Source organism: Eublepharis macularius, chromosome 8, assembly GCF_028583425.1.
Source record: "Eublepharis macularius isolate TG4126 chromosome 8, MPM_Emac_v1.0, whole genome shotgun sequence".
NCBI lineage: Eukaryota > Metazoa > Chordata > Lepidosauria > Squamata > Eublepharidae > Eublepharis > Eublepharis macularius.
In genome coordinates this window covers 71,211,777-71,234,180 of record NC_072797.1, presented here as the reverse complement: position 1 = coordinate 71,234,180, position 22,404 = coordinate 71,211,777, and the positions used below count along the sequence as shown (strand labels likewise).

Here is a 22,404-nt window from a genome sequence, read left to right as displayed (position 1 = left end):
AATTGAGTGGCCTCAATTGACAGGAAGACTTCTATGCAGCATGTTTCTCAAACAAAAAATTATGCATAGCTGCTGAATGACTAACTATTTCTGGAAATGTCACATTGCAGCATCCCTGGCTCTGCTGTCTGCGCTTACGATATGCTTGACATTGCCAATGTATTTGCTGGGCGATTCAAAGAACAGAAGTCTCCAGATTCAATATGGACACCAGTTCCTGATGAACGAGTTCCCAAGCCCAGGTACTTTTATCTAATAAGTGTGCTGCAGGGCAGATTTGAGTGTTTTCATAGCAATCTGGTCAATGGCTGCCTGATTTGTTTGTTTGTTTGATTGATTTTTAAACTACTTTTCTTCATTTAAGAGCTCAAAGCAGTTCACAACCGTTATGTCAATTAAAAACCAATACAAAATGTAATATATTCAATAAAATCACAATAAAACAACATAGTACAAATAGTACAAATACTTAAAACTATTCTAATCCCAACTCCAGACTATAAAACCCTGCAGATAACATAAAATTTAGCAATCAGCTCTACCTCATAATAAAAATATTAAAAATATTAAATGCCAAAAGCACATTGGAATAGTTCTACCTTGCAGAGGTCCTACTGGACACGAGTGCTTTCTGACAGTGTATTCCAGAGGGAGAGTGTCACAGTCATAAATGCCCTCTTCCTAGTGGAAGGAAGTTGTGCACCCGCAGGATCAGGAACCACTAGGAAGCCCCATGATGATGAATTAAGGGGGTGGGTGGTTCATAAAAAGAGAGGGGGACCCGAAGGTATGAGGGTCCCAGGCTCTAAAGGTGAGCACCAACACCCTGAATTGGATTCAAATGTAGGCAGCTTGGCGGAATGTTGGACAAGTGACAGTTGAAAAGTCCATTGGACAGCAGTTGGAGAGCCAAGCTGCAAGACCAGGATGCCTACATTTCCCATCAAAACTTGAGGGAAGCTGACAAGTGTCCAACCTGTGTCATTCATCACTTGTAGCTTGGCCCTCAGGGACTAATTGATAACCAGCGCAGCTGCTTCAAAATCAGTGTTATATGAGCTGACCATGATGACTTGGTCAGCAACCTAGCAGCCTCATTCTGCATCACCTGAAGTCTCTGGAGCATCTTCAAGGGTAGACCTTGAAGATGATTATAACATGGATCAATGTGGCAAGGTTGGAACTGAGATAGATACTGGGAAAGTTGTTGGGTCTAGCAAAGATGAAAAAATGTCATTCTAGCCACCATGGGCACCTGTTTCTTCATAAAAAGTTTATGATGTTCTCATATTGTATCTGTCTTCAGTCACAATAAGAAAGGCAGACTATAAATAAAGTAAATAAATAAATATTTTGTATTTATTGTTTTGTAATCCACTTACTTATCTACTGTAAAGTTGTTGTTTTTTAACGTACTTGTAATTCGCCTTGGGTTCCAATGAGAAAGGCTGGCTATAAATGAAAATCATCATCATCATCGCCACATTAAATAAGATACAAAACCAAATATAGAATAGATGAAAGTGTAATTTGAGTGCAACCAAATGGGTTTCTAGCCTTAGTTTAAAAGAGTTTCCTTAGGCAAGAGGGGAAAATAGTGCTTCTAGTCTGTTCCATTCTTACATAAGAATATATTTAGGCTGTGATATGGGAGACTCATTCACGGTTAAATGAGGGGGCTGGGCTGCACACAGGAAGCTCAGCCCTCACTCAAGCTGCAGGAGGCTGGTCTAACCCACCCTCCTGCCTGGCTATAATGGGGAGAAAGAAACTTAAGATGTTATCTGAACTAAAGCAGGCCTAGTTCTCAGGACTCTTTCCATATTGAAGGCAGAAGTTTATCTCTCTGGATGGGTCATCAAGAGCTGGGTGGCCTGGCTTTCTGTGGGAGTTAACCCATTGCTTTTCCACAGAAGGGAACCACACAGTAAATCTAATTTCCGATTTTTGTTGATAAGACAAGGAAAATATAATGTAGAAATAAAGACAGTCCACAGGCGGATGTTATATGAAAAGTGGAATGTATTTTATCTCTGACTTCTAGGGAATGTCTCTCCAGCTTCTGGCTCCTCTTTTGTCTCTTAGGTGTGTCCAGAAGACATTTTGTCACAGTTCATTTCATTTTCATCCTTTGCCCCTATCCGTGTTTGTAATTTCCTCATCATGAAACGTTAATTGCAATACAAGAGTTGTTAAATCTATGCATGTCCATAATTGCTCTATGTCGCCATGCATCTCCTTCTGCAGCAAGCGGATAAGATAGCAGCTGTAGAAAGAAGTGTAGGAAGGAGGAGGAAGGGGCATGCATTAGGGCATAGTCAGCAAAAGAAAGTAGATTTTTCTGCTGGCAGCATATGACTGGTTTGGCCCAGCTTCCATGAGAATACTGGGGAGATTCCAGGAATGAACTGAACACATTTGTATTCCAGTTATCCAAGACAGATAGCACTGTGTCTTATTAAAGGACTCTGCAGACTCATGCTTAAAAGGCTAGGGTTTTCATACTTGTCAAAAATAAAATGTTCCTGGGAGCCATAGAAAAGAGGATATTTACTCAGATGCTGGCTGGATTCACCCTGCAGGCTGTGTTTTTATGCAGCTTTATTTCACACTTTCAGAAAAATGTAACATTTCCCTTGTAAATTAAATACAGTTCTTAATTCCAAGAACAAGAGCCTTGTAGAAGTAAATCTGGAGCGTGCCTAAAGAATTAGCAGAATCTTGCCAAACTATACACATGTTTATTGGGCCCCATGTAGATGGATGAACTGTGAACTTGCATTTTACAAACTTCATAATCTGCTTAGGGAATTTATATGCCCAAATAGTCAATAAATTATTCCCCTGATACACAAAACTGAATGGTAAATTCTCACTGTGGGATGACTAGGCCTAGAGGCAAGCTAACTGAGTGTATCAATTGGTGGTATTATGCATTGTTCAGATTCTTCCTCAGGGCCTCTAGCACAGTCTCACCTAATAACAGATGTTAGAAAGAGAATTTATGTAAAATATTTACACAAAAGCATTAAGTAATTACATTCCTTTTCACTCTGTGTTTTATTTAGACCAGGTTCCTGTGCTGGCTCTGAATTGCTTGGAAAATACACATCTTCCAGTGAATTTCCAGATGACACTTTAAACTTTATCAAAACACATCCTCTCATGGATGAAGCAGTACCATCTATTGGCAACAAGCCATGGTTTCTGCGGACAATGGTCAGGTAAATACCTTCAGATTCCTTCCCTGTGTTTCCTCCCCTCATCTTTCAGATATGCTTTGATTTAGCTATTCCACAAACATGTCTGCCATGGTTGTCATAAATCTGACTCTGAGCTGGATTGAAAACTGGTTAAAAAAATTGAAAGAATAAATTGGAATTTTTTCCAATGACAGAACCAGTGCTGTTTATATTGAGCCCGCATTAAGGCAATATTGGAACTGATGCTATTTAAAATCATCTTAAATAATGTGGAATCAGGGTGATCAGTAACATAGCTAAATTTGTAGATGTCATCTAAACAGAATGCTGCACTAATAGTGTTCATATGAGTTGTAAGAATAAGGAATTGCCACAGATAGGGATTACCCCAGTACTACCAAAACAGCTTTAGAAAATGGAAAGATACTATTCACTCCAACCAGGCTTCTGAAAGCCTAGATCTCAGAGGAAATGCCACCAACATGTGTGTTTGCTTGTGGGCCAGCATTTTGATATCTCAGTAGAAAATTCTGGGAAAAATTAGCACATACCTTGAGGGTAAATCCACCGGGTATAAAATCTGTGTGCTAGTTTTGTTTTCAGGATATGATGGTGCTGGTCAGGATACATTGTGGATAGTTCCAGTGTTTAGACAACTGTTCAAGTAACTTTTCCTATCCAAATAATCATGTGTCTCAGTGTAAAAGGAAACAGTAATAGAGATTTTTTTTCTTTCTCCACAAGGATATATAAGTAATTTCTAGTCTGTGGAAATACTTTGAACGATTTATTTGTTTTGTGTTATGGGAAGATTTGCACATTATTTTTTCCACATGTTAACTGGCACATATAACAGTATTTTCATGTTGTTAGTATATTTGTGTCTCACTACAGGAATCTGATTTCTACATCAGTGTCTGAAAACATGCATGTGTGTTTTTTTTTTAAAAATACATTTTGTAGCCATTCCCATATTACGAAGTATAGTACACAGTTTAATATGTACTTGAGGACCAACACTGAAAAAATATTACACAGAAATCTATGTAGGAAATGCTCAAAAACAAGCAAGAAGCACTAGTTTGCTGCAAAATTGTTGAACATATACAAAAATAAAAATCATGCTCCATTTCAGCCCACCCTAGATGAGATTTTTACTGAGAATTTACTTTATATGGATCTTTGTGAACACCTTAAATGGAAAATTGAGGCAGGGCATAATATAAATTGTGCTTGGAAAATTGCTAAATATTTTTCTGTGAACTAGAAACATAAGAAGGCAAGTGACTGGCTAATGCAGTGGTGTGAACATTGGGCTATTGTCATTTCAGATACCGTCTGACCAAAATTGCTATAGATGCTGCCGCTGGGCCATATCAGGATCACACTGTGGTATTCCTTGGGTCAGAGAAGGGAATCGTTTTGAAGTTCTTGGCCAGGATAGGAAAGAGTGGTTTTCTAAGTGACAGCCTTTTCCTGGAGGAGATAAGCATTTACAATCCTGAAAAGTATGTATCATTGGTTATGTGTGTCTTTTTTTTTTTTTTTGGAAAAACAAAAAACAATATCTGTTCTGAATTCTCAAGCACAGTGCTGCCGGGGGAGGGGGGGTTCTGTTTTTAGTTAAACTCTAAAGGGTTTTTTTTTGTTTTGTTTTTATTCATTTTTATTTCACCATGAAAAATAGACCACTAATCTGAGCAAATGATCCCATTCTGGGGCTCTTTACACCCCCAATTTACCATCCAGTGCACCATTTAAGTACAATAAGGGTGATCCATGGCAAGGCTAATAATTTGTGTGACAGGAAAAAGGAATGAGAATAGATTCTCTGGCCCACACACTCCACAGCCTTTTCTTCTAGACATGCCAGAGATCTTGATAGGAAGAGGACGGCAAAGCATGTTTGTGCCCACTGCTCTCAAAACCACACTGCCTCCCCACATCTTGAGCATGATTCAGCAAGCCAGGATGTTAGGTATATATGATAATCTGATTTAATATTGCCTAAAGAATAGGCAATATTCAGGAGAGCAGAAACTGAAAATTTCTGCTCTCCTGGTTTTATTATTGTTACTGTTATAACCCAATTGTGCAAGAATTATGATACTACCATCCTTTTCTTTTTCCAATCAGGTGCAGCTATGATGGTGTAGAAGATAAGAGAATTATTGGCATGCAGCTAGACAAGCAGAGCAGCGCCCTTTTTGTAGCATTCTCAACCTGCTTAATAAGGGTTCCCCTGGGAAGGTGTGAACGTCATGGCAAGTGCAAGAAGTAGGTATTTCTTGACATCCATTTTTTTACTATCTCAAAATCACAACAAAGTACTGACAGTACTACCAAAGAGTTCTAGAATGATCCATGTACATCTCCTTTATTAAGGGCCTGCATAGCTTCTAGAGACCCATATTGTGGATGGATAAAAGAAAATGAAGCATGCATGCAGCTCTTACCTGGAGATAGGTAAGTTGTAATTGGCATTGGAGGACGTCATTGCTTTCTATAATAATATTGCTCAAATATGCCTTTGGATACAGCTATAGTAAAAACCAACAGGTAGTAAACCTTAGCACTTTAGATAAAAAAGGGACTAAATATAGGATTTTACCATTTGGATTCTTCCTATTACTGTAGTATTACTTTATGCAAATTTCTTTCTGAGTAAGGCTAGAAGTGCACATTACATGCATCACAAGGATGCCACTCAGAGCAGTGGGGGTGCTGTTTCTCCCTCTCTACTTCTAATACTTTCAGTAAGTGATCTTATGTTGTACTGTCATTGTGCTGAGCATGTCCCCACATCTGTTCAGCATTATTAACTGCTGCTCTCAGGGATGGGGAACTCATGACATAATGACATCACTCACAGAGCGATTCTCAGGACGCAATTAGATGGGAAGGTCTCCCTGCCTCTTTGAGTTCATTTCAGAGCTGCTTTAGGGGGTGGGGGGGCATTCTTCCATGTTATTTTCCCAATTTAAAAGCTGCTTTTTACCCTAATAAGGAAAAATATGGTAAACAAGGGTACAATTAGGTTTCCAAAAATTTGAATATGGTTAGGTAGTTCAACATGATTCTGCCTATTAACCAGATCAATCTTCCACTAAGTACACCACTGTTAAAGTGAGAAAACAAATAAGAACTTAATGAAAGTGTCTGAACCAGTTTGTTCTGCAATTTTCATGGCTAATTAAATTTAAAAACGTAAGTTAAAACTTAAGTTAAAATTTAAGTTAAAAATTACAAAAGCCACTGTCCATTGAAAACAGCAACTTTTTCTAATGTTATGTGCATCAATTAGGGGAATCAGAAAGTACTAGGCCTCTGATCTACTAAGTGTGGAATTTCATTATGTTGTAGCAATAATCATGTTGTAGCTGAAAACTGTACAAATAATTTCCACTGTCCTGTAATGCTTCTTTAGAAACTGCATCTCTGATTCAATTGAACATACCCATCTACCAACAACATTCCCTGCCCTCTGTCTCACCAGAATATACAGGTTCAACTTTGGCTGGTTCAAGTGTTAATTTCATTTAACCTCTCCATTTAATTGCTTTGCAATTATTTCTTCTTTAGAGCTGTCTTCATTAATTTTGTTTTGCCATTAAGTCACAGTTGACTTATGGCGACCCATAGGTTTTTCAAGATAAGAGAGTTCAGAGTTGATTTGCCATTGCCTGCCCCAGTGTAGCAACCCTAGACTTCCTTGGTGGTCTCCCATCCAAGTACTAACCAGGAATGACCCTGCTTGGCTTCCGAGATCTGATGAGATCAGGCTAGCCTGGATTCCACCTTGGTAAGGGAACAACTTCCAAACTCCGGAGTTAAGAAGTTTACTGTAAAAATTCAAGAACTACAGCATTGTTGTTGTGAAATTAGTACTTTATCATCCTAAAATGTAGCTGTCCTAGTCTAGTTCAGAAACATGTGAATTAATTTATACCATAAGGTTCTCTCATGGACAGATAGCTAACTTTATTCCTGATTTATCAGCACCTACCTAACCCTATGTTTGGCTCTAAAAACTGGTTCTTGCCCAATGAGTTTTGGTTCTGAACAAACCCTAAAATAAGCTTCAAATCTTACAGTTTTGGAGTGCAAAAATTCATATTTTTTTTCAGCCAATGTACATAAGAATGTGCTGGCAGTAGCATCCCAGACACCCAAACCCGACTGTCCTGCTGTGCATTCATTATACATGCTATTAGAATCTGGGAATAGGCTGTTACATTTTAAATGTTATCCAAAAAGAGTATGTAAGGAACATTTGGGAGGCTTATATATGATTCGCTGGATAATTTTGTATTGTTTGAATGTTTCAAGTATCTAGTTGACAGTAGTAAAATTTACAGGGAAGAAATGTTTGCAGAGTATTGTTTACCCCGGCCCCCAACCGACTGGAGACTAAAACAACATGGATTATTTTATGCATGCATTGTGCAAGTGTTAGAAGAATAACTGGTTTCTATCTTAACTTTTCACTCACCAGCTCTATGACTTGTATGCAATGAGGCCTCTGAATGCAGTAATTCACACCATTATGTTTCTTTCTGTCGTGTAGCCTGGAATTTGAGCAGGACATAGAGAATGGCAATACAGATGGACTGGGTGACTGCCAAAGTAAGCAAAACATGGTTTTTACTCTTTAATTTATCTTATGCTAGAGAATCTCTGTAAATGCTTGAATGCTGCCAGCTCAGGATCAGCAAAAATAGTAATAACCATAGTGGAAACAGAACTTAGAACAACAGAACTTTTAAAAGGTGAGTAAAACATTCAAGGAAATGGGCAGTACAAAAATATCACCTGTTTAAATGGCAATTATGTTGGAATTAAAATCTAGCTCTGGAGGAGATCTAATTATAGATCGCACCTTGGATGTGCGTCAGAACTGAGTTAATAATAGTGAGTATTTTTTTTTATATCTTGCACCATCTTTGAGTTATGGATTAGAACTGACCTGAACCAATGTGAAGTGTTGAATTTTGTGATTTTTCACAGAGGGAGGTATCTGCATAGTGGAATCATGTACCTCATGCACACAGCAATTTCTTCCCAGTTTCTAATAATCAGACAGAACAGAGAGACACTTTGCAGTTCTGATCTGAACTCTTTTTAAGTATGACAACAATTTGACAATGAATTCTTCATCCTAGTCATAGTGTTTCTGGCCAATGAGATTCAGCTAAATGATACCCTTGTTATTAGGAGGGGAAAGGGCTCTTTGCAAATGAAGTATAGTGCCACAGAGTTGTGAAATGGGGCAAATAGTAATAGTTTTGGGAATCTTACATTTTGCACCCCCTCAAATGCCTTTTTTATGCTGAAAATATTCACTTCTGAACATTCAGCTCAACTCACAAGGAAGCAATGAGTCAGAATCCTGCTAGAAACTTTAAATGCAAATGTCCATTTGTACAAAGTCACTTTAAACAAATATATGTTTGCTTTACAAATGTAAGACTAGGTTTTGCTTTGGACTACCTGTCTGCTCAGGGAAATAAATAACCACAACCCAAGCAAGCCAAGTTTTGATTCCAGGTGTGCTAACACGAATATAACTAAGTATAGTTCTACCAGCCAGCACTTGAAAAGGGAATGATATAGAAGGGCAAGAAACATTTTAGCCTTCTGTAGATTGTCTAACTCTAAACCATTGTCTTGATGGTAGAACAGGTTTATCTAAGAGGGAGAATCCCAAAGGGTTGGGAAACAGAGGAGAAATGTCTTAGGCTATCATAATTTATACTTGATGCATGAAATACCCTGCTGCTACTATCACCTCAGTTTGTCTTAGAGTTTGAGCCAGTTAAGGTACGTTTATATTTAGAAAGTGAGGGAAAAGTAGGCCAGAAGTGTTTTTCATTGTGCCTGTCCTAAAGTCATTTCTTCTTGGAGAAAATTGAAAGGCTTTTAATATGATCAACATAGTGCATTTTTTTTAAAAAACCCACAAAGTATGACGAATGATGTGTATACCAATCACATAAACCTGAAGAACTACAGTTTGCACACTGGCTTGTGTAACAATGCCCCAGTGCCATTTTAAAAAACAAAGCCACGTTGGGAGATCTGAATGTAGGCCCAGTTGATACATGCAGCAGATTATACTTCTCTGAGACTGTCCAACTTTCGACTGCATGTGGAGGGTCATCATCATAACTTTGGATGCTGTCTTTCTCATGGAAAGAAAAATACCCTGCACACAGAAAAGTACCATGGCACAGAGAAGACTAAGCAAAACTCTTTCTTTTTCTGAGACAGTAGTTTTCTACATGCAAGAAAGGAGGTAAAGGAACATTTTTTTAGATGGAGACGTTCAGATGTGTAATTCCTCACATAGCCTGAAATAGTACTGCTCAGGAAAAGATTTTTTTACTTGGGTCTTCTTATATATATTGGCCTTAGAAGGGAAAACGGGCAAGGGGCACTTAGTGCAGTCCTAAGGACACTTTCCTGGGAGTAAGCCCCATCAAATAGACCTTAATAGGAGTCCAAGTAGACCTGTTTAGGATAGCACTGTAAGTCCTGCTCATAATTTTCTCTCATAGGGTTTGAAACATGTTTGGTCTTGCTTATAAGACATAGTTATTTATTTAAATTTTAAATATTTATATCTTCTTTTTCTCCTCACTGGGGACCCCCAAAGCTACTTGCAACAATATTTTCTTCTGCTTACAAAGCCTGTGAAGCAGGTTAGGCTCCGATAGATGGACTAGCCCAAGGTCATACTTGGTGACCTTCCATGATCCAGTGGTAATTCTAAACTGGGTCGCCAGATTCTACTCTGACATGCTAACCTCTACCCAACACTGTCCTTTATCCTGGTCTCTTTAGGCAACCTTGCACATTTTCTGCTCCTCAAAAAGCCATGTGAAGAGCAGTGTCATTCTTGTTGTGGGGAAAAAAAACAGTTAATTTAACATAAAGCTATGAGAATCAAATCTACCCCTTGAGATGAAAAATATATACATGACCAATTATCTAATTTCTAAACTCAGGAGCTACATTGACGAAGTAACCTTCTTTCCTAACTCTTAAAAATCAGCCTCTTTTTGCTAACCCCAGGGGAAACATTTAGTAGAAGCTCATATGCCAGAAGTCATTTAAATTACTGCCTCTGTGCTGAGACTTGATACAAAGCAGCCATATTCTAATACCTTCAGCAGTGCTTAAGAATAATTCAAGGTGCATCTTCAACTTGTCTTGAATATCCTTATCTTCATAACTTTAATTGATTTTAATTGGTTCAACATTGTGGGGGAGGCAGAACAGTGCATGATTAAACAGTGAAAAAAATCATGCATCATGAAACACTTCTAGCCTGATCCTAAGTACGTGTACTGGGGAGTACATTTCACTGCATTCAGGGACATTACTTAGGAGAATGAAGCCTTAAGACTCAAATCCTGAATATATTAACCTAAAAGCAAATTCCACTGATAAGAACAAATGAGTTCAGAGTGGCTAAGTTGTTAACTGTAAAACGGTTAAACCAGGGCCGGCTCCAGCATCGCCAGCACCTGAGGCAGCTTAATTCTGCCTGTGTGCATGCAGACTGCATGATGACGTCACTGTGTGTGATGTCATCATGCAGGGGCTGGTGTGCGCATGAGGGGCCTTCCAGCCTCCCATTCAGTTTCTCTGCGGGCCAGGCGCAGCCAGTTGCCCTGGCCACTGGCTGCGCCTGGCCCACAGAGCAACTGAACAGGAGGCTGCCCGCTCAGCTGCCCCACGCTGCCGCCGCCAGCACATGCTCCTGGCCGGCAGCAGCTCCACGGTGCATGCCCCTGCCCCCGGGCCGGCACCCCTCCAGTGCCTTAGTGCCCTGAGGCAGCGGCTTCACCGGTCTCAATGGGCGGGCCGGCCCTGGGTTAAACTGTAATGCTTGTACAGGTAGGTCTACTAAAGTTTTACTTCACTCTTTTTGTATTGCCTGCAATTAATGAAATACAACTGATAAAATTTAGGAATTAACATACGCTGGCCCTCCCAGAAACCTATGTCACATAGTACAAGCCTATTTTTTGTATGCCACCTTGTTTATAAGCGAAGCCCATTTTGCTTGCAGGCTGCAGTTCAGCAAATAATATGCCTGTCATTGTATTTAAGTTTGATCCTGCCAACTCTGTACATGACTTTTATTCCACCATCAATAACAGGAATTTTACTCAGTTCTCAGTATTATATGTTGGAATCAGAGACCATAACATCCTTCATTGCATTCCTCACTCTTCATTTGAGCAAAGATTTCACTTCAGACTTAATTCTTCTTTATGAATTCCACTGAATGCGAGACATGATACTACCAAAGAACATAGCCATATTTACTAAAATCAGTATGTTCTTTGAATAAGTGGACTATTTTTGACATGTAACCATTTAACAGTTAATCATGTTGAAAATTTCTCTCTTCTCACACTACTGCAGGATCCCATTTTGTTATGCTAGCTGAAAGGAGTTAGCTATGCAGTAGTTGCCAGGCTAACCAACTTAGTTTGCCTACAGTCTAAAAAAATTTTTAGTCATCAGTCTTATATAGTGAATGAGATTAATCCCTATGCACAGAGCTAGTTATTTGCCATATGTGTAATTTGTTCTGAAGACCCAAGTGGCCTACTAGCCTTGACCAAAACTCCTGTACAATCCTGTCTTCAATATTTCTGTCAGTCTTATCATCCCCTCTGATCTTATAATTCACTTATATGGTTTATCAAGTAATTTGTTGCCTTTTCTCTTCGCTTAAGCTTTGATTATGCAAAGAGCACTTCATGAAAAGCACTGGCTCAGATCCTGTGCTGCCTTTCCTTCTGTATACCCTCCTTAAGGTTTTATTCAAAAGAAGATGCAACAAATGTTATAAACCTGTATGATATGCTCAAATAATTGCCACAATATGAATAGTAGCAAGGATGTACGCAAGGTTTTATGGATACAGAACGTAGAGCAATATTAGAAATAATTCTTTCCCCTCCCTTCCTTTCTCTCTTTTTTCCAGATTCCTTCGTAGCCCTGAATGGTAAGGAAATTCCCAGTCATGTCATTTTAATGCTTGTTTGTACAGGTCAATTTTGGAAGAATCATGTTTTACAGTCTTATCAAATACTTCCATGCTTTTTATCATTTTAATATTGTGCCTGATTTATTTTTTTTCATAGACATTTCAACTGTTTCATCAGATCATGAAATGTCTTACACTCCAGTGTATGGTCAGTGTCTGGATTTCTTTTAAAATTCTTCCTCAAATCCCTGTGTTAGCTGGTAGATTCATTCCCAGAATAGATGGAATCCTTTTCATTATGGGGCCTGTTTCACTAAACTCATCATTCTCTTCCCTGAAGTGCAATTATTTTGGTCACTTTTCTCAAGAGCACGCTTTCCTTTGAGAATTCAGGATGAAGCCAAATACCTTGCACATTCACATGCTTGAAATACATAACTTTTTTAAAAAGAACGTAGCGAAGGATGGCCTATGAGAATGCAGTGGCCTGGAGAGTGGACATCATTTTGCTGCATGAACTGACTACTTCATGAATCAGTTAATATAATAATATTGGTGCCATTTGCTATTAAAGGCTTCACACATGTCAAGCAACCCCCACAGATAGATAGTAGAATAACAATACAAGTAAAAAAAAATTAAAAGTCTGTGGGCAGTGGGTAGAGATTAGGTTCCTGCTTTCCCCTGCACCATAGTGCTGAGATAAATCAGGCCCCTGCAGACTTTCAAAACAATATTTCTGCAGGGAGAGCAAGTCAAGCCCAGGAAACTTTGACTGAACTAATTAAAAAACATCTCATGTGGTTCTATCTTTACTGTGTAGCTGATATGGGACAGTCAAATAGAATTTAGCATTCAAAATTCACATGTACATGACAAAATCAAATTCTTTTCTCACAGTGAAAGACACATAAATGTTTCTGCCCTAACAAGTCCATTTTAAAAAGCCTTGTTTTCCATCAGGGGTTGTAAGATTTGCAAGTGACATTTGTTTGCAAGTATAGTAATAAAAACACAGGAAGACCAATGGGGAGATGTCTGACCTTTGCTTTGCATGAGGAACAGCATTTCATTTTAGTTCAGAACATGATGAAAAAGAGGTTTTCTGATTTATACTTCCAAACAGGTAGCAGCAACTGAAGCATTGTCAAAGCAGCATCGAGTCTTGAAAGGGAGGAAGGGGTTGTAATCGTGTGTTTTTTTCACCTAAGGAGCTTAAGAAAGTGTGCATGCCACCTCTCCAGACCTCCTCAAGGGGTATAACAATTAAAACAATAAAACAAAAACAACCAAGGCAAAAAATAAAAATAAGTTTAAAAATGCACCTATGAAAGCAAGTTGATAAAACAAGTCAAGCCAATAATTTTTTTAAAAAAATGCCTATAAAAACAGGCCATGGCATAAAAGCAACTCTCAGTTTTCAGATTTTATGACCACAAAAGTATGTGTAATAAATGTTGGTTCTTGTGGTCTGGCAGATATTCCTCTGACTGATGCATGTTGTGGAATGGACTTTGCTGGAAGCTGCCTTCTTTGTTTAAATGGAGCACTAGTAAAAGGATGTACATTAAGATTATGGTTTCCTAAGGGACAATGGGCAACATAATCATGCCTTAGATTAGTATTTATTACATTTATATCTTACCTTTCCTCCAAAGAGCTCAGATACTAGCTCCTCATCTTCCCAACAACTCTAAGTCAGAATGAGAGAGATTGCACAGTGAACATGCTGGGATGAGATTTGAACCTAGGACTTCTCTGTTTTAATTTGAATTTTTTGCCACAATACCACACTGGTGTTTATTATTTCAGCCAAGATACATCTAGTTAACCATTGCCAACAAAGAGCACGTTAGCCCTGTTCACGTGTTACAGTGAATCCATGTACAATCCACTTACAGTGTACACTTGATTTCTTTTATTCATTGAGTAATTCTTATGTTACATTAAACTCATGCACAGCTGAACATGTGATTGAACCCACACATTTATCCTGGTTTCATTTGTGAAGTAAAAGGACATGTTGGCTCTTTTTTACAAACGTTTGTACACATGCACATGCAGAATGTATGTGCATTCACTGTAACAATTGAACAGGGTTTCTACATGCTTCCTTTCTAATTATTGAAAGCCCCACAGAAAACATTTCCTGCTTCAGCCTTCCGCATCGATCACTTCAGTGTTTCTGCCAAGTCAAATCTTGGGATGGCCACTGAATAAGATCTTTTCTTACACTGATAGTAAAACCTCATATACTGACCATTCTGTGGCATCATAAACATTCCTATTCTTCTTGTGTTTGCTCAAAATGCCAAACAGTTTTTCTTATTAACATTCCCTTTTTGGTATTCATTATAACCATGCAAAAGAAATTTTGAAAAGGAAAGTATACATTTCAAGTTATTTTTAATGATGCATTTGGCTGACATAATTGAACAGAGGACAGTAAATATCATCGTATGTACCCAAATGCTGAGCAAATAAATTGTTTTCTCCCTTTACATATTTGCACTCTTTGCATGAGCTTTTGAAACCTCAGCCCCCCTTCTGTATTCAGTCTCTTGAGTTGTTTGGCATCAGCACTGGCAAATGAATCCTATAATCACTTACAAAACAGGTTATAAAAGTGAAATGCTGCCCAGCTAACCTTTCATGTGCAGTCATTTCCCATATCCAGAATAATTATATATGCACAGCACCTGTTTTGTCAGGAAGTGAGAAATGTGTGTAGAAGCACTGGAGGACAAAACAGGCTTTCTGCCTGCCATTTTGGACTTCATAAGGATCCATTTTAGTGAATCAGGCCCTTGTTCTGCCAACAGCATCTCTCATCTCCCTCTGTAGTGTTGATTTAACTTACCCAATTCATTGTCTCTCTAGGTTGTGCTAGTTTCTAACATAATAGTATGTAGCACACCTTAATCTCTGTGGTCCATTGAAACAAATGTCAAAGGTACTGATATCCTAAGTTTTCATGATCCTTGACTTGGAAAGATCTAGTGGCATCCAACTGCTTCTTGTTATATTGTTCCAGCTGTGGGTTTCTACTGTTATAAACATGGTACTTTCATATATGAAGCAAAATTGTAAATCAGACTCAGTTTGACAATCTAAAGATACAAGTTTTTTATTTGAAATTAAAGCATTGTCTGAAAACTATTAGTATATGCTAATTCAAAAAGACTACAGTACTATTTTAATGTAATTGTTTGTGAAAAATTCAATTTAATTCCTTTGGTGGATTTGTATTTCAGCAGTCTTTGAGGTAGTCTGTATTAATCTAGATTCTTATCCATGATTTGCAGTTTCACTGCTTTAGACATTCCAGAGGCGTATCTTAAACAAGCAGAAGAACTGCTTGCTGTGACAATAATAATTTTGAATAGTTTGCAAGTTGTTCCCTTGCTTTCAATTTACTTTTGGGCAGTGGTCATTCTGCTGAGCAGAGGAATTATATTGCGCTGTTCAAATTATTTTAATATATCTCCACTGGGGAGGCTCATATGGCAGCTCCCAGGGATCACTACAGCTCCTTGTCATTAAAGCACCACTAAAGGGGAAAGGAGATTCAATGCCTTTACCAGAGCATGAGCTGGCAGCTAGAGAAGAATATGGGTTCTTGGTGCAGCACTGTGTAGGACGATAGCTGCTGAGTGGATAGCTGAACCCAGCACTAGCAAGTGATGCCATCAGCGGCACCCACACCAGGGACTACTGTCTACTTAATGATCATGTGTTTGCACAGTGGTTCAGGACAGAGCAGCCTGCTGCCTTTTTTGTGCATCAAGACATGCTTCAGTACAGGTACCAGATCCCCGTTCAGCAGCTTTCATTAGCAGTACCTGTAGTTCTCCCCTGATCTGCATCCTAAGGAATGAGGGTCCATAGGGCTGTTGCTAAGCATAGTCTTTCTGTGCTGGAAGTCTGTTAAAAGATCCTATGAAGCAGCTCTAGGAAAGACCTCTGTCTGATATCCTAAAAAGCTAATGGTCTGGGTGCTAGCGCTGAACTAAATGGACCATTGGTCTGATTTTATGCAACACGTAGCATGTGCTGTATTTAGCATGCATATAGAATATGAACAGTTCACAATTTTGTGCTAATGCAGTATCCAAAGGGTGAACATTGATAAAAGCAGTTTATTGCTGGTGCAGCTCAGTAAAAAAAAAAAAAAGTGCGCCCAGTTAGTGTTTGCAAGACTAGATCTGAACAGAAGTGGGAAAGATTAGTATGATCCAGCCTCATCTCAGTCTCTATGTGCTAGAAAGGAGGAGACTTTATCTTGATTACATATAGAAAATCATTTCTCAATGCGCAGTAGACTAACACATTAGTAATGGAGAGAATAGGCTGATTTTTCACATTTGTGTGAAACACTTTCTTGCCCTACTGCCATCTGGTATTCATTAATTTCTTTACATAGCAATAGCTTTCCATTACCAATGAGATCTCCACATAGTTGCAGCATATGGTTTGGGAACTCTTAGTGCAGAGAATGTGTCCCCTGGGCAAGTATTTTCCCTAGATTACTGTATTAAGAAAAAGTTTTCCTTAACCATATGTACAATTTAACCATAAAATGGCCCCTTGAACACAGCTAAACTAATAATTGTATCTGTTCTGGGATGTGGCTGCAAAATGCATATCAAATTCAGGTCTAAAACATAACTTATATCTAGTAATGGCATTATCTAATGCTTTTAGATATGACTAATTGCTTTCTTGTGCTGATAATTGCATTGCTTGTGAAGACAAAGAAGATTTTCTGATATTCCAGAGTAAATGAGTGGGTGGGAGTAAATGCTGGGACCTGTACGTATTTCCACAGCTGTTTGCTTGCTTTGCAGTTAGAGGTACAGTTGTGGGACAGCCAAGACACTGACAAGCATACCATTCTACAGGGTGTTTTTTTCCCCTTTTTCAGAATATTCCAAGTTACAGAAGCCACATGTTTTCACTGATGTTATCATCAGCAACCCTTTTTGAAGACAGGGAAATGTTTACAATGCTAGGCAACAAGTATCAGAACGTGTCCTGAGGCTGAAACCAAGCTAACTATTTTATTTGCTTTGTAGACTTCCTTAGAAGTGTTTGCCCATTTTGTTCTCTGCCCAGTCCCAATTTAAGAAATTATTTCAGAAACCATGAATGGCAGCTTCCAAGCTTCATTATTAATGGGCACGGGTGGAATTGCACTCCCTGTCAGGACAGATAAAGCATAATACAGTGCCCTTGTCAGTATAATTCTCGAGCTGAGGGTACAGTCCTATAAATTAATCATGTTAATGATTAGCTGTAGTATCTGATGGCTGAAGCCCCAGTAAATCACAGTGAATCTGACCTGCTTTCCTGAAAACTAGTTACATACATAGAAATGGTAATATATCAGGGCTGGCTGAAGTTCCTACACCATACTGAAATCTTCACGTGGCTGAGAGCAACAACTTCCACCTCTGTCACTCTTCATTTGTTGACACATGCACACACACATCCTCAAATTTTGCTGGTTCCTCTCCACTCCATTCTGAACAGTATCTTCACTGACAAGTCTGTCCTTTTCGCTCAAGCTATCCCACAGTGTTTCCAAATGGTCACAGCCTACTATTCTTTTCTCAACCCCATGATGCTTGTGTCTGTGCTGCCATTTCCTGCCTCTCCCAAGCATCCTTGGAGGCAAGCTGTACTACTCCATGTGAGCTGAGTGGATTTGATTTTGCTCCCTCTAAGCAAGACCATCCCCAAAAGAGTGGTTTCACGGCCTCAGTGTTCTTCAGGGCCTGTGTTTGTTCCAGGTAGAATCTGTTAATTTGGATTTGCATGTTTCAACCTGTAAAATAAAGGCCTGACCTTTTAGTTACTTCCTGGGCTGACTGCAGTAGTATACTTTACCTAGAACATTAACCTTGAACAGTGGGAGATTTTATGGGTACAAAATACAGCTGCTTGCGTTCTATTGGGAGTGAATAGAAAAAACCATTAACTTTTGTACTTCAGAATTCATCCTAGCTTTTTGTTGTGTTCTGAGTGTGAATCAAAGTGCTCCTGATTTTCTGTATAGCCATAAATGAGGGAAATATGTTGACCTGCTGTATCTTCAAATGCACCTTCACCCACATAATCTTCCCTCTCATGTTTTCTGAGATCTTTGGGATGGGCCTTCTCTAGAGGTTTGAAGTGAGGCAAGTTGGAATAAGGAACAGGGCCTTCTTGCGTGAAGATTCTAGAACTCCTTCCCTTGAAAGGTTCATTTAAGCCCCTTTTGCTTTGCCAAAAAAAAAGTCAGTATTTTGAATCAATGTTTTCATTGTGGATCTGTGCAACAATTTTTTTAGGTGCTGTTCCTGCGGTAAACAGGATTATAAATCCTTGACTTTTAAGTCCATACATTTGTACACTGGATATACTTACTTTGGAAATGCTGTTTGTTGCCAGGCTACTTATTTTCACTTTGCCTAACTCTATTTATGATACAACAGGGCACTCCAGTTCCCTAGTTCCCAGCACCACCACTTCAGACTCTCCAGCCCAGCAGGGCTATGATGCTAGGGGGCGCATGCTAGATTGGAAGGATCCAGTTGGCTCATCTGAAAACACAAATCCATATGTTGCTGTTTCATCCCATAATCACCAAGACAAGAAGGGTAAGGCCTTGGAAATCATTCTTCCTATGGTGGGGAGGGAGGAGGAGTGACTGCAGTGTAACTGCTTCCAGCTGGAGCGTGGCAACATATAATAAAACTCTTACCATATAATTAAAAGCTTATCTCAAAAAAGAGGGCCAAAACAAATTTTAAATTTGGTTCTGGCTGTTTAGCGATGAAGAAAACCATGTGGAACAAATGCAAGCATATAAAGTTTGAATGTGTTTGAGGACAAGTTTGGAAAGTTTAAGTTAGCTCAGATGATGATGGTAGAAGATGATCCTCAGCTTTACGTTATTGATCATTTTACACTTTCAGCCAAACTTATAAAAATATTTTTTATGTTTAATTCATTTAAGCTGCAAATTCAAGCCACTTGCTAGAGATATGAAAATCTCAGTGAAATTAAGGGCACAATCCACCTGGAAGTTTCCGTTAGTAGGTCCAATAGAAATGAATAGAGGCTTGAGCTATTCCCATTCATTTCACGGAGACTTGTGCAGGAGATCTTCCTGGTGGGTTATGCCGAAACAGACTAAGCACAAGAGCCCATGAACAGACCTCTTGCAAAATGGCTGTTGCCATTTTGGATGTCTTGTCTGGGTTTTCTTCTTCTTGAAAAGGAGAGTGACATTTTCAACATTTCTAAGTCACTCAAATGTTCGCACTTTTACTTTTTAATATGTGTGTTATGTGCTGTCAGGTCACCTCCAACCTATGGCAACTCTATGAATAAAAGACCTCCAGAACATCCTATCATTAACAGACTTGCTCAATATTTTTAAATACTTTTTAATATTGGCACTTTATGGCTGTGGGTAAGTAGCATGTTTTCAAGTTCTTGGGTACTGTTAGAAGCCCCCACCCTATCCCTCATACACATGCAAGCAGCTAGTGGTTAGGCACCAGTATTTATTATTTTGAATTAATTCTTGAAGCAGGGAAAGCATGTTTCCAGTTTACAGTCTCCTAAATTGAAAGCTGACAACTCATCCTCAAAACTAGAGAAACGATACATGATAATGTGTTCTGTGATAATCCGGCCCCCACCCAGCTGGCAGCCAAAGGCTTGACTCAGGAGGCCGCATTTGCTGCCACGGAGAATAAGCGGCAGCGTTTCCCCGGCCTCGTAGGGTCACGCGGGAAGGGGGCGGGGCTTGGTGCCTTAACAGGCAGCCCTGCCCCCTGTTCCTGTACTTGCTGCCTAGTACTCAGCCCACCCGCCCGCCCAGTGGCAGTGCAGGTTTTGACTGGTCACCTTACGGGGGCCAGGTAGGAATTTTTACTTTTTTCCCTGATTGGCCTTGGGAACTAAGTTTTTCGCCTACCTTGTACTGCTTGCTGGAGCTGTGGCTGTTGGCTACGGTGGTGCTGTATGGGCTGTCGCTGACAGGATTTAGTTGGAGGGATGTTAGCGGGATGGTGAGTACCCTTGGCACATCCCCATTGGTGGGGATATTGGGGGCCTGTCAGGATCGGCTGGCATGCTTGGCGACGGCCAGTTGAGAGGGCAGGCTGCCTGGGGGGATCTCCTGGACAAGTCCTGCCCTCATGCTCCACAGCGGATCCCAGCCATGCATGTGGATGGCTCGCATCCGGGGCAGCGGGTCTCACCCAGACAGGTCAAGGCGAAGTCCAGGGAAGTGACCCCAGGGCTTGACCTGTACCACTGGTTAGGCCCTTGCCAGGTTTCAGTTGTTGCAGTTCATGTTGTTGCCATAAATAAAAAGTGGCCCTTTATTACCCAAGCCTTGTGTCTGCCTCTTTATTTCGACTGGGGATGGGGGCAATGCAGGAATGCTACTAGCAGCCTTCCTTTAGCAGACAATTTGAGAATAGATTGGATTGTTTTACATAGACAATGGCTCCAATCAAAAATGTTGTAATCTGGAAAGTAATTTGATCTTAACCTGTTCCATTCATACTACTCACCAAGAGACACCAGCTTTATATATTCTGTTTATATTTTGCCACAACTTGTGCCCTCTGTTTCAACAAGGCTTCCATATACACTTGTGTAAGTGGCTTGAACCTGCAATTTAATAGTGCCATCCTAATCACAGTTACATCCTTCTAAGTTCATTGAAGTCAGTGAACTTACAAGGGTGTATATGTTTAGCATGGTGCTATAAGAATTAAAAAGCAGTCAGAAACAAGTTTAAGGCACAGTCCTTTAAACGCAAAGTTATGAAGCTTCCATGAATCTCAATGAGTCTTGCAAATTTATTTAAAGTTGATTGATTGATTGATTGATTGATTGATTGATTGATTGATTGATTGATTGATTGATTGATTGATTGATTGATTGATTGATTGATTGATCTATTCAGTCAAATTGGTTAAAAGATAATTGATGAATCAACTGAACATTTTTTTTAATAAAGAAGAAAAAGATTTAATACAAGAAATGATAAAACTGAGCATTTGTTACGCACTGAATTGCCTCCACTTTCAGTAAGCAGAGAACAAATCTTTTAGATTTAATTCAGATCACTTGTTCTTCCTGGTTTTTAAACTTCGCTACTCCTTGCGCAGCAGTTGCCTCAGTAGGCAGACCAGCTGCTTTTCAAGCCATACTGCATTATCTTTCCATATTTCAAAACAACTCCAAATGAAATTCCTGTCATAAGTGGAAAGCTGATGGGTCTTCATTGTTTTCACTAAAATTCACCTCATGAAGGAGTTACAATAGAGGCTTTATTAGAACAAGTTAAATGCTGTTTAAATTCCATGCATTCTTTGGGACCTGATTAGGATCATTACCAAAGCTGGAAGCAGTCTGTACACATTAAAGCAAAGAAACAATGGTGGCAGAGGTGACCGCATGGATGTTTACCATTATCACATATCTGTGTGCTGTCCCCTCCTTCCCTTGCCCACCCCAAGCCCAGCTGGCACTCAAATCAAACTCTGATATTGTAAAAAAAATTTCAAGGGCAAAGGAAAGAGATGTTATGCAAACTTTTTATATATATAAAGAACAGTGTTGCACTTAATCTTCCTTGTATTTATTTTGGTTGTGGATTTTATTTTCTTTCACAAAAATATATTGTTTCTGCCTTTATGTTTTTTGTTTTGCAGAGTGCTTTGTTAGTGTTATTTTGTGGTTGTGTTATTTCTGTGGAAAGTTCTTTTGTCTCCCTTTCCCCCCTACAAAGAAATTACTTGCCTCTAATTATACTAATTCTTAATCCACTTGCTGCTTCACTTTCAGTGCCATTGATGCTTTGATGATGTCACATCCATATGTTCAGCTTTTAATTCAGCACAAGCACCCCAGAGAATATCTGGAGGGGATGTGCAAGAAATGGGGAGTGGTATAATTAAGTGGGATGACTCATGAGAATGTGACATTTGTGCGCACCACAGCTTCAGCAACCAAATATACTCCGGAACTGATGATTTGAAGAACCCTCACAATTCTTGCCATGATGAAAATTTGGAGTGCAGTGCACAGCCTGTAGTTTAAAAACTGTGTATTGCATTCCTTATGGCTTTTGTATTTTGATCATTATAACAGACCTTGCTTATGAAAGAGGTCTAGAGGGGAGGA

The 22,404-nt window shown here is 39.3% G+C and overlaps 1 protein-coding gene across 1 annotated transcript in view; it reads left to right on the top strand.

Annotated features, from left to right (window-relative positions):
* The window catches only part of SEMA6A (semaphorin 6A), a 221,179-nt gene that overhangs the window by 154,558 nt on the left and 44,217 nt on the right, over positions 1-22,404 (top strand). The window contains exons 11-18 of the mRNA XM_054986611.1: positions 111-242; positions 3,069-3,224; positions 4,535-4,711; positions 5,340-5,480; positions 5,589-5,669; positions 7,771-7,829; positions 12,208-12,228; positions 18,687-18,851. Coding sequence (XP_054842586.1) covers positions 111-242; positions 3,069-3,224; positions 4,535-4,711; positions 5,340-5,480; positions 5,589-5,669; positions 7,771-7,829; positions 12,208-12,228; positions 18,687-18,851 — 932 coding nt within the window. The remainder of the gene's footprint in view (positions 1-110; positions 243-3,068; positions 3,225-4,534; positions 4,712-5,339; positions 5,481-5,588; positions 5,670-7,770; positions 7,830-12,207; positions 12,229-18,686; positions 18,852-22,404) is intronic.